General features: G+C 46.8%; 1 protein-coding gene across 1 annotated transcript in view; it reads right to left on the bottom strand.

The window, feature by feature from the left end:
* Window positions 1–4717: 4717 nt before the first annotated feature.
* The window catches only part of PARD6G (par-6 family cell polarity regulator gamma), a 91250-nt gene continuing 83440 nt past the window's right edge, over window positions 4718–12527 (bottom strand). The window contains exon 3 of the mRNA XM_026496552.4: window positions 4718–7394. Coding sequence (XP_026352337.1) covers window positions 6580–7394 — 815 coding nt within the window. The 3' untranslated portion in view covers window positions 4718–6579. The remainder of the gene's footprint in view (window positions 7395–12527) is intronic.

Genomic DNA, 12527 nt, shown 5'->3' with positions numbered 1-12527 from the left:
TTTAAGATCAGCAAATGGATCTCTGACATAAAGTCTGGGCACTTTTCAAACAGCTGCTTCTCCCCTGGCCCTGGGGTGGCAAGTGGATGTGAGTCCCTTAGGCATTTCTCAGGTTGCTGGAGCGCTCTGAGTCTCGTGGTCACCTGCCCCATTGCTTTTCAAAGCCAGATGTTTTGGGGGTTTGTTCCTCAGATGCAGCTCTTAACAACTGGGGTGCTTGTGGGGTAGAACCCTTTGCTCCTCAGGGAGAAGTCTGGGTTTGTGAGTTCCCTCCCAGTTGTGGGTCACTGCACTGGGGGCGGAGATTATGGTGAAGCCCAGACTTCAGCCTGTCCTACCCACCGTGATGCGGCCCCTGTCCGCGGATGCGAGGCAGCTGCTCGGCGGGTTTTCAGAGGAACTGGTCCCAGAAGAAGCTGTAGCTGGGCCGTATCCATGGCGGAGTCGGGCCAGAATCTGGGTTTTGGTGGCTGTAATGGGGCTTTGTAGGAAATGGTAACTAATAGTTCTGGGACATGGGCTTGGTGGCTTAGTCTTCAGGTTTCTGCTGTAACTTTTCTGTGAGATTTTTTTCTGTTTTGAAATTTCAAAAGTGTTCATACTTTTTTTTTTTTTAAAGATTTTATTTATTTGAGAGAGAGAAAGAAAGCACACAAACAGGGGGAGGGGCAGAGGGAAAGGGAGAAACAGGCTCCCCGCTGAGCAGGGAGCCTGACGCAGGGCTCAATCCCAGGACCCCAGGATCATGACCTGAGCTAAGTCAGACACCCAACTGACTGAGCCACTCAGGCGTCCCCTGTTCATAACCTTTGATACAGTGATTTCATTCCTAGCAATCTGTCCTAATGAAATAACCAGAAACCTAATCTAAGATTATAAAGCTTACACACTTTTGTAATATAAACTCTGTAAATAACCTAGTATCTATAAGGAACATGGCCAACTTAGGTATAGTTTCTATTTTGCAGCTATTAAAAATATTGTTTTGAACAGTTTTTATTGCTTCAGGAAAATTCTTGTGGCACATTGCAGGAGAAAGTAAGATGCATCATGCTGCATAGTCTCTCATTTATCCAGCGTCTCTGGAGTTCTCTCTCTGATGACTTCCAAGGAAACACCTAACTATCAACAGGACCGTCTGCTGGGTTCTCTGGGTGGTTTTCTTCTTTATGTACATGCTATTTTTCAGATTTTCCAGAATGAGCATATTTAATTTTTACAATCCGAAGAAAGGGTTTAAAAAACCCCACACAATCCCCGTCTCCCAGGAAACTTTCAGAGGCTTCAAAGGGTTAGAACACTTGTGGTCCTCTGAGCATATGGCAGTCCTAGGGTTTATCTGTTATTCTCATTTGCTCCATTTACTTTTCTTTTTTTTTTTTTAAGTGAGAGACTCTATTTTTTCTGATTTCAGAATGGATTGCTTGCATTTTTCTGAAAACCTCAAAGAGTCAGAAAGGAAAAGTCTGCCGCCTCATTCCCAGACAGCTGGTTTCGGCTCAGGATCCGTGTGTTTTGTCCACATTGCCTTACATTCTGTCAGTGTCGACCTGTGTGGATGTCTGCGCGGCTGTCTTTCCTCAGGGGTTGTATGTCTGTGATTCATGCTTTCTGGAGCACTTTGTGGGCAGTTCGGATTGGTACACTTGAAGGCAAGGGGGCCAGAACAGGCCCTGAGAGTAGAGATTCTGGTTCAGTAGTGAGGATACCTGATGTGAACTTCTGTACGTGGTTCAGATTTCTCGTGGCGTCCCAGGCTCCCACCTGAACACCTAGAGGCCCGAGGGAAATCAGGTGCAGGGGAGACTTTCTAGGGTGCCATGTCAGTTCTGTGCAGTGCAGGAATGTGAACTTTGAGTCGGGAAACCTTGTGATTGTCTCAGCCGCATGAGTGAGCGACTGGATTTAGCTCGACCATGAGAACACGTTTCCCACCTTCCTTGGAGGTGTTATGAGTGTCCGTGAAGGGTCACATTGTGAACTAGGGGCTCTTGGCAGTGCACGTCATTATGAATAAAAATTTAGCATCTGTCTAGAGGGAAAAACAACTGCAGCTTGAAAGCAAAGGTTTCTGTCCTGGGATGAGATGTTTTCTCCCCCAGCGGTGCTGGCTGCATAGAGTCCGTCTCCCCTGGACGATTAGCTTGAGGCCAAGAGGGTTCAGGTCAAGAAATAATGTGTTCACTTTCAAAGCTCGCTGGGGAAGAGAATTCAGAAGATGACACTCACTTCCTGGGCTGGAGAGACCAATGTCAAATCATTTTGTTTGCTTTTTATTAACATAATAAGAGTTTATTCCACTCCTTGGAAATGTGGTTCAGTAATGAAAAGTTCTCAATCCCTGAAAGTTCTCTTTTTACGAAGATAAAGGAGAAGAAAACAAGGTGAGGAAAGATAAGAGGGAAAAAGAATTTGTATATTGACTTAGGGTGTCTTCCGGGATGAGGAATACTTAGGGTACTTAGGAATTGGACATTAGAGGCAGAACGGGGGGCCGGCATACGGGTACGGCTCTAGAGGGTGCTGGGGAACAGAAAGTGATTCACAGAAAGTGTTTCCGCACATTGGGAAGGACATATGCAGGTTACCTGGTGTTACATTATGGTCTCAATGCCAGCATGTAAGACACTAGAGGAAAATCCTGGATGCTTGTTGGACAGGCCCTTTAGTCATTAAGGTCATTTGCTCTGAGGCAATCCTACAACTCTCCAGGCAACACTTTCTTGGGGAATTAGCCAGTGGTTCTCAAGGTGTGATTCCTGGACTGGCAGGTTCCACATCACCTGGGAACTTGTTAGAAATGAAATATTTCAAGCCCTACCCACAGGTCTCCTGCATTTGAGCCTCTGGGGGTGGGCGGGCGCTCTGGCTGATTTTGACAGAGGCCACAATCTGGGCTCAAGACGTGGAGTGCCCTCCAGACTGTGTCAAATGGGAAACCCTGAAGCTTGCACTGAGTACCTTATCTTCCTAGAAGTTGGAAAAACGGCTAAGTAGGTTGATACTTTCAATAAAAACCATGCATATTGAATATTTTTTCAAGTTTTTATTTAAATTCCAGTTAGTTCACATATAGTAAAATATTAGTTTCAGGTGTAGAATTTAGTGATTCATATTAAATATTTTTGTGCATTTAGGGATTGGCTACGAGCTCAGCCTTATTATGTAATTTTAAGTTGAACTTTCAGACCACTGTGATCCTTACAGCTGCTACAAAAGCCACAGCATACTAATTTCTGCTATGAATGAGTTTTCTCCAGCAGCGAAACCTGTTACCACCTATCCTAGCAGCTATTTCTTTTCATGCAAGGACTAAAAGGGGGCATTTCCACCATATTTGGTTCATACTTGCACCAGAGCTTTCATTCGTTCATTTATATTTTTTCAAAATGCGGTCTCCATTTTACCCGTTTCCAGAGAATACTTGTTCTTCAGCCCTTGAGGACTTTGCTCCTTACGTGGGCTTTGGTGGAGGTTGTGGGGTTCTAAATCGGGGTGGGGTGTTCGGTCCTTCTATGCTTCCAGAGGGCGGTGCCTGACCACCTTGCCGTGAACGGAAAGGCTCACAGAGTAATGCAGTTTCACACAGAGCTTGGGAATACCTAGGCGTCCAAGACACTGGCTTCAGGAATGTCCCTGACGGCGGTGGCCTCTACTGTGTGAAGAACGAACTTCTTAACGGCCGTGTCCCCAGCGCGCCGGGCACGACCGTGATTCCTCTTCTTGTTCATCTTGAAAACGAGGACCCCAGAGGTGCATCAGAGTTTTCAAAAAACGTTTGATGGAGACATGAAAATAACTTGATGGCCTTCTTTTGGAAGACTTGTCTCAGATTTTAGCTAAACTGGATTTTTTAACAATCAGCACTTTTCAGGTGCCTTCGCAGCTTTGCCATGAGACCCTCTCCCCATGTGTGGTCACTTCGTGTACTTCTGCAAGATGCTACATAACGTCTGATTCCTGGACAGCCTCGTCACCTGCTGACCGGAGGGCTCCTCAGGACAGCACCGTATGCCCTAGGGCGGGCAATGTGGATTACTGGTCAGGGAGACCTGCACTCCCCACTGTGCACCCAGGTGTGTGCGCCTCGCACACAGGCAAACCCTGCTTCTCCACCTCCATCACCAGCAGCTCCATCTCCTCGGAATGTGCGGGGACAGGCCAGCTTTGGGAGTTTCCCCAACTATAAACTGGAACAGTCACTGAAAGCGTTGAGTTGACAAATGCCTGTAGAAAGCACATTTCTTCCGGGAATTATTGGTGCTCACGGCTACCACCATCACATCTGTGAGGACTGAGTGAGTGGGTCACGATACTACGCACTGTCTGTAATGTCAGAGGGAGAAAGCATGCATGGCGATTTTGCAAACCTGGGTACAGTTAGGAAGAGCTGTATAAGTATTTAGAAAACCTTTTCCAAAAGGACTTAAAAAGCAGTTTCTAGACCTAAGACACATCCATCTCCCATCAAATAACAACTATAATTTAGTTATTTGAAATGACCTACTACATGCTTGAGTTCTAGCCCATTTTCTCTTCTGTAAAATGGGGATAATGCTTCTTGCCTCATGGAGCATGTGTGACGATTAAGTGAAAAAATATGGCACATGACAGGCACTTGGTAAATATTAGAGGCACTCCATTCTGAGGGGCAAGTTTCTGCTCGTCACTAACAGTGCTAATCTCTCCAGTATTTAGAACACAAGTGAAAAATATTAAATGCAAAGAAAAAGTTTTTATTCTTTGATATATAAAACCAAGAAAACCTTAATGTGTAATACAACATAGTTTTTTAAAGAGGAAAATGGCAGAAGTAAAGATATGGGTACAAAAATACACTCAAGCAGCTGTTCCAAGACATCCAGAACTCCTAAAGTTATGAACAACAGCATACACATCTCAGAAGAGGCTTCCTTTTTTTTTTCTTTAAAAAATTATTCACATTTGCTTAACTTAAACTGGTAAGAAATGTAACTTTCCTTCTCGGTTACAGATCCAGTTAAGATATTCAATAACCAGCAATAACTTAGTAAAAGAACATTTCATTTGCGATAGTGACTAGCATTAGAGTTTTGGTTCTAGAAGACTTATTGGAGTAAAAAACCCAAAACACTTCTGACTGGGTGCAGAAAAGATGCTCATACGGTTCACTGGAGCCCATAAATTTGGGTGTATTTGGACTCTCACCCCAGACCTCAAAGGGAGAGCAGCTTTGGTCTTCCCTGCGCCGAGGAACAAAACCAACGGGACCCCGGCATACAAATAACAAAGTCAAATGTAGGCGAAGGACACAACTACTCAATAAAAACTATTTCCGCCCAATAAATAGTTTCCAACAGAAAAATAATTGGCTTTTACACATAATGCATTAATTCAGGAAAAATGAAGTTGTTGAGATACTGTTTTCCATTGGCTAGTGGTAGCCTGACAGCCATAAATCAGGACAGTTTCGCCACTGACCAGCAGGGGGTGCTGGACCACAGGAGAAGCAGCTTGTATACTCTCCCAGGAAAGGCATCCTAGAAAAAATATTTTTACCTGTATTTATATGAAAACTTTATTTGGTCAAAGTTAGTTCTCAAGTATAAGTGTAATATTTTCTCCTCGACATTGGATCCAAACAAAATGTGCTTCATATAAAATTGGATCAAACATGAATAAACCTTTAAAATTACTAAATATATAAATATTGCTGGAAGAGCAAAGGCAAGTGACAATGAATTTAATCTGTTAAAACTCAAGTTCCACATGACTTGTTATCTGAAAACAGAGATGACAGAAACTCTACATCCAGGTGACTGGAGGTGTGTGGCAGGGCTAGCATCCTTTCTGCTGACAATATGCCAATATTTGCCCTCAGAGTCAGTCCACAGGAAAAGGCAGTAAACTTTGGCTTTTTGGGTCACAACAGTGTCGCGGAGCGTCCCCTTCCAGCCGGGCGGAGCCGGCCTTTGCCCTCAGACGCTGAAGTCGGGCCACCTCCGGCCACCTGCGCGCCTGACCCTGGTCCCCAACCACACTGCTCTTTTCCCAGGGGGAGCTCAACACCCCCCCCCCCTCCCCTGGCCCTGATTGATTCCCAACCGCTCTTTTCCCCGGGGGTACTGGGGAGCTCAACAGCCCCCCGCAGTCTGAAATAATCCGAAGCTCACTGTCTGCGGCCCCACCTCGTGTAGGTTTGGGGGCCAATCTCTGCGTGCCGGCCACCGACCTTCCTCAGCGCTCCCGCCCACCAGCCAAGCACAGTAAAAACACGGATTTACTGTCTTTAGAAAGTAATTTTAAAGCTTCATTTATAAAAGTGTTGTAAAAACTTAGACTGCAATACTTCTGCGCTCGGTCAGGAGAGCGCCGGGCCCTGCACCTGGCTGCGTACAGACTGCATGTGTGTGCATTTTCCGTCTGCGGAGAAATTCTATAAAAATAGCGTGCGTATTTTCTATCCGTACGTTGGAATAAAGCAGGGGGTGTGGGAGAAGAGGACAGGATAAATAACAACCAAGGGGGCAGTGGACGTTCCTGCCCTCGTTCGTCCCCCGGAATGCACCGTGAAAGCGTGTCCCCGGGGCGTCCGTGGGCCTACAGCGTGACGGCCGGGCCGTGCTCCTCCACGGCGCCCGGGGGCAGCGGCAGGGCCAGGCTCTGGCGCGGGTCTGCGCGCAGCGAGCTGAGCAGCCTGTGCGCGGGGCTGTCCCGCGCCGGCGCCGGGCCCGCGCCGTTCACCCGCACCTGGCTGCCTGGCGGCGGCGGCCTGGGCACGGGCCGCGGCTCCAGGACGCCCTCGAGCACCACGTCGGGCTCGTCGTCGCTGTCGGCGTCGTCGGGCTGCAGGTGCAGCAGCGCGGGGGCGGTGGGCAGGCTGTGGCGGCTGGCTGCGCTGTCCGAGGAGCGGCCCGAGCTGCCCGACGCGCGGCTACCGCGCACCACGTTGTTCCTCTGGTTGGCCGGCTTGACCGTGACGATGAGGTTGTGGCTGTTGGCGATCATCATGTCCGTGACCTGGTCCAGCGTCTTCCCGGCCACCTCGATGCCGTTCACCTCCAGGACCTCATCGTCCACGGCCAGCAGACCCGTGCTCTCGGCCAGGCCGCCCGGCACCATGCGCGAGATGAAGATGCCGGGCACCTTCTCCAGCCCCTGCGGGGCGACGCGCACACTCGTGCCGTCGCGGATGTAGAAGCCCAGCGGCTTCTGGCAGCCGTGCCTGTACAGCCTCACGCGGCGGTGCGTCTCGGGCAGGATGTCCACGTCGATGATGGACGACACGGGGCGGAAGTCGTGCGGCAGGCCGATGTGCAGGTGTGCGCGCCGGCGGGGGCCATCCTCGCGCAGCGCCAGCGCCTTCCTCCGGCGCGACAGCGAGCCAGCCCCGAAGCTGCAGTGCTCGGCCTCCTCTGAAACAGCACAGGGGACGGTCAGGACAGGTGGCACAGGTGTGGGAAAACACCGAAGGGCACCGCAACGCGAGCGAGCGGAGGCTGCCGTGCCTGGCAAAGTCTGCCTCTCTGCTGCTGACCTGTCAGCGGCTCCTCGGATGGGCCGGGGATCCCACAAAACTCTGAGGCAGCGCGCACCACAAGGACATCACGTCTTTCAGCTAATTCCCTACGAGCCTCACCCACATGCCTAGGAGTTATTGGTTGGTTTCATCACACTTCACTTTTGGGAAATGTCAACCTCCAGGATGATATGCTGGAGTAACTTTCTGAGTTGTTTCCCTGACTCCACAAATAATCCTGGCATCCTTTGAGCTGGCCCCAATAGCTCAAGTCCAATTGCGTCCCTAAAGTTGGCAAAACCACCTGTAGGCAACCAACAAAATGACTGAAAGGTGAAGAGGCAGAAATAAGAAACTGCAATAAAGAGAATTAACAATAGATGGAAAGTTTAAAAGGGCCTGATTGGATCCTGGGAAGAGGGCAGAGCAGGGAGCTCCAGGAATCTCTCCCCACCTGGGCCACGACTGCACGGGCAGAATCTGTCTGATGGGACTATCTGGGGACCGCGGAGTCTGCTGCAGGCTTGCAACTGTCCAGGGGAAGTAGTCGGTTTGGTCTCTTCTAGCTCTTAACGCAGTCGCAGCTACCCAACCACGCGGCAGGCAGCTGTGCACCTGCTTCTGGAGCAGCCCGCAGACGCCAGGTGGGCAGAAAGGGCCCCGTCCTCCAAAGAGCAGGAGTCTATGCTCTCATCACTGACGGCTGCTTCTGATCACACAGGTGCAGACACAGAGGCTGGCGGCCCGTGCTGTCGCCCCTCCAGCTCCAGCTCGAGTGACTTCAAGGGCATCGAGAGGGCGAGCGCCCCCTTACCCCCTTTTGTTTTCCACTTTTCCCCTTTTGGGAGCCACACATTAGGACACTCAAAAACAGCTGCATATGTGGGAAATTAGGAAGGGACTGTGCGTGCCCAAGGAAAGGCTCAGAAAAGACCTGAGAAGAAACTCAGTTTACACCTCAGGCTGATCCTCGGCACAGAGACAGCCCGCAGCAATCACAAGTATGACGACAACAAAACAGCAAACCCTGGGGAAGGGGGAGAATCTGATTTCCAGAGTTACTCCATCATGAGATTCTGGTGGTTAGCCAGAAAATCACGAGGCACACACAGAAACAGGAGAGTCTGTCCACTGAAAGGAAAAAGAGAATTCAACAGAATTTGTCCCTAAAAAAGTCCCAAGGTCAGATCTACTAGACAGACTTCTTTAACACAAATGCCTTGAAACCGTGGGGTAAGGTGGTGGAGTAGGACGATCCGAGCACACCTCCTCCCAGGGATACACCAGGGCATCCATCACATAAAAAGCAACTCAACCTGTGAACAACCTGAGGCCAGCAGGACAGCTCTTCCACAGCCAAGGACAGAAAGAAAAAGCCACAGCAAGAAGGGCAGGAGGGGCAAAGACTGAGTCAGGAAACATATTCCTGGCAGATGACCCACAAGTGGGAGGGATATCACAGGGGCAGAGGTCCTCCCTGAGGACTGAGGGGCTCAAGCCCCATGGGCACCCCGAACACTAGGGATCTGCACCAGGAAGTAAGCCCCCATAATGTCTAGCTTCGAAAATCAGCAAGGCTTAACCCTGGGAGCTTTAAAAACCAGTGGGGCCTAACTCCAGGAGAGGAAGGGCTAGAGGAAAACGAGACTCTGCTCTTAAAGGGCTAGTGTACTATATCACTTGGCTCCAGAGGCAGCACAGAGACAGCAGATTGAAAATTGTCTGGAGTATATGTGAAGGAGATTTATTGACGATTTTTGGGCATGTGCTGGAAGGGCACATGCTTTTTTCTGGGAGTGGAAGTGCTGATGGGCACTTCTGTTCTTGTCCTCCTTCTGCCTAGCTGGCCAGGCACCACTTCTGGCATCTCCATCTAACCTGCTAGTACTGCTTCACCTGCCCTGGTAGGCACCCCTCCCAAGCAGCCCCCACCTACCACACCCAGGGGGCAGCCCCCAGCTGGGACTGACACCCCTCCAGAGGGACTCTTGCCCCAAGGAGGGGAGTCAGCTCCACCTACCACCGTACTCCCAGCAGTCATGGCCCAGTCATAACAGGAAGGGGCATGCAGGCCACACAGGGGACAACCTTGAAGCACATGGTTCTGGTGACCAGAGGGGGCTGTGGCCCCAAAGGACACCTTTTATGGGAGGCTCCTACTTTCAAGACCAGAAGACATAGACATAAACACAGAATCAGACAAAACCTCAGAAAAAGACCTAAAGAAATGTAGATAAACAACCTACCTGATAAATAATTCAAAGTAATGGTCAAAAGATACTCACCAGACTTGAAAGAAGAGTGGATGAACTCTGAGAACTTCAAGAATGAGACAGAAAATACATAAAAAAAAATTTGAATACAATAACTAGAATGAAAATTACATCAGAGAAAATGAATAGCAGATTAGAGGATGCAGAGCGGATCAGTGGTCTGGAGGACAGACATGGAAAGCACCCATGCTGAGCAACAAAAAGAAAAAAGAATGGAAAGATGAGACTGGTTAAGGGACCTCTGGGACAACACTAAGTGTCTAACGTTCACAGTATGGGGTCTAAGAGGGAGAGGAGATAGGGAAAGGGACAGAAAACCTATTTGAAGAAATAGCAACTGAAAACTTCCCTAAGGAACAAGGTCCAGGAAGCACAGAGAGCCCCAAAGATGAACCCAAGGGGGCGCACACCAAGACATATAATAATTAAAATGGCAACATTAAAGAGAGAATCTTAAAAGCAGCAAGAGAAAAACTACCAGCTACATACAAAGGAAACCCCATTAGGCTGTCAGTTGATATTTCAGCAGAAATTTTGCCAGAAGGGAGTAACATGACATATTCAAAGTGCCGAAAGGAAAAAAACCTACACCAAGAATACTCTATCCAGCAAGGCTACCATTCAGAACTAAGTGGAGAGATAGAGTTTCCCAGACAAAGAAAAATTAAGAGCTCATAGGGAGGCAGTATAGTTTAGTGGTTAAGAGTTCATACCCACTAAGCTGGCATTATAAGAAATGTTAAAGGGACTTCCTTGAACAGAAGAGAGAAGGCCATAACTAGAAGTACAAAGATTATGAAAGGGAAAAATTTCACAAATAAAAGCTAACATATAGTAAAGATAGATCAATCACTTACAAAACTAGTCTGAATATTAAAAGACGAAGGTAGTAAAATCAATTATATCTATAAAAATTAAGGGACACACAAAAAAATATGTCATATCCATAAATTGTAGAGGGGAGAAGTAAAAAAGTATGCTTTCAGAGTGTATTTGAACTTAAGCAACCATCAACTTCACATAGACTGCTGTATATAAGATGTTATATATGAATCTCATGATAACCACAAACCAAAAACCTATAAGTAGATATGCAAAATATAAAGAGAAAGAAATCCAAGCATAATACTAAAGAAAGTCATCAAATCACAAGAGAGCAAGAGAAGAAGAAAGGAACAGAGAACTACAAAAAACAGAAAATAATGAACAAAACGGCAATAAGTACATAACCTATTGAAAACTAAATGCTCCAATCAAAAGACAGGTGAATGGATAAACAAGATCCATCTATATGCTGCCTATAAGAGGCTCACTTCAGCTCTAAAGACAGACAGATCAAAAATGAAGGGATGGAAGAACTTATATTGGACAGACTAGACTTTAAAACAAAGACTATAACAAGACAAAAAAGGCATTACATATGATAAAAGGATCACTCCAACAAGAGGATATAACAATCAAATATGTATGCAACCCAAAGCAACTAAATACATAAAGCAAATATTAACAAACCTAAAGGGAGAAACTGGCAGTAATACAGTAATAGTAGGGGACTTTAGCACTCCACTTGCATCAATGGATAGATCTTCCAGACAGAAAATCAATAAGGAAACAGTGGCTGTGAATGACACATTAGACCAGATGGACCTAACAGATACATGCAGAAAATTCCATCCCAAAGCAGCAGAATACAGATTCTTATCAACCACACATGGTGCATTCTCCAGGATAGATCACATTAGGTCATAAAACAAGTCTCAATAAATTTAAGAAGTTTCAAATCATATCGAGCATCTTTTCTTTTTTAAAAAGATTTATTTATTTGACACAGAGAGAGAGAGCCAGCGAGAGAGGGAACACAAGCAGGGGGAGTGGGAGAGGAAGAAGCAGGCTCCCAGCAGAGCAGGGAGCCCGATGTGGGGCTCAATCCCAGCACCCTGGGATCACGCCCTGAGCCGAAGGCAGACACTTAACGACTGAGCCACCCAGGCGCCCCCGTCTTTTCTGACCACAATGGCATTACTAGAAATCAAATGCAAGGAAATCTGGAACAAACCACAAACATGTGAAGGCTAAGTAACATGCTACAAACAAAGGGTCAACAAAGAAATCAAAGGGGAAATAAAAAAAGTTCTTGGAGACAAATGAAAATGGAAACAGTCGATCAAATTCTTTAGGATGCAGCAAAAGCAGTTCTAAGAGGGAAGTTTATAGATACAGGCCTTCCTCAAGAAACAAGAAAAGTCTTAAACAATCTAACCTTACACCTAAAAAAGACTGTAAAAAAAGCCCAAAGTTAGGACAAGGAAGGAAGTAATAAAGATCAGAGTGAAAATAAATGAAGTAGAGACCAAAATGTCAATAGAAAAGATCAATGAAACTAAGAGCTGGTTCTTTGATAAGACAAACAGAACTAAGAAACCTTTAGCCAGACTCATCAAGAAAAAGAGACTCAAGTAAATCAGAAATGAGAATTTAAAACTGACATCACAGAAATCCAATAATCCAATAAGAGATTGCTATGAAAAAATTATATACTGACAAATTGGACAATCTAGAAGAAATGGATGAATTCCTAGAAACATAACAATCTTCTAAGACAGAATCAAGAAGAAATAGAAAATCGGAACAGACTCATTACTAGTAATGAAACCGAACTGGTAATCAAAGTCCTGACAAACAATATAGTCCAGGGCCAGATGGCACAGGTGAATTCTACCAAACGTTTGAAGAAGAGTTAATACCTGTCCTTCACA

This window comes from Ursus arctos, unplaced genomic scaffold (assembly GCF_023065955.2).
Source record: "Ursus arctos isolate Adak ecotype North America unplaced genomic scaffold, UrsArc2.0 scaffold_17, whole genome shotgun sequence".
In the NCBI taxonomy this organism is placed as follows: Eukaryota; Metazoa; Chordata; class Mammalia; order Carnivora; family Ursidae; genus Ursus; species Ursus arctos.
This window is presented reverse-complemented; position numbering and strand designations above follow the sequence as displayed.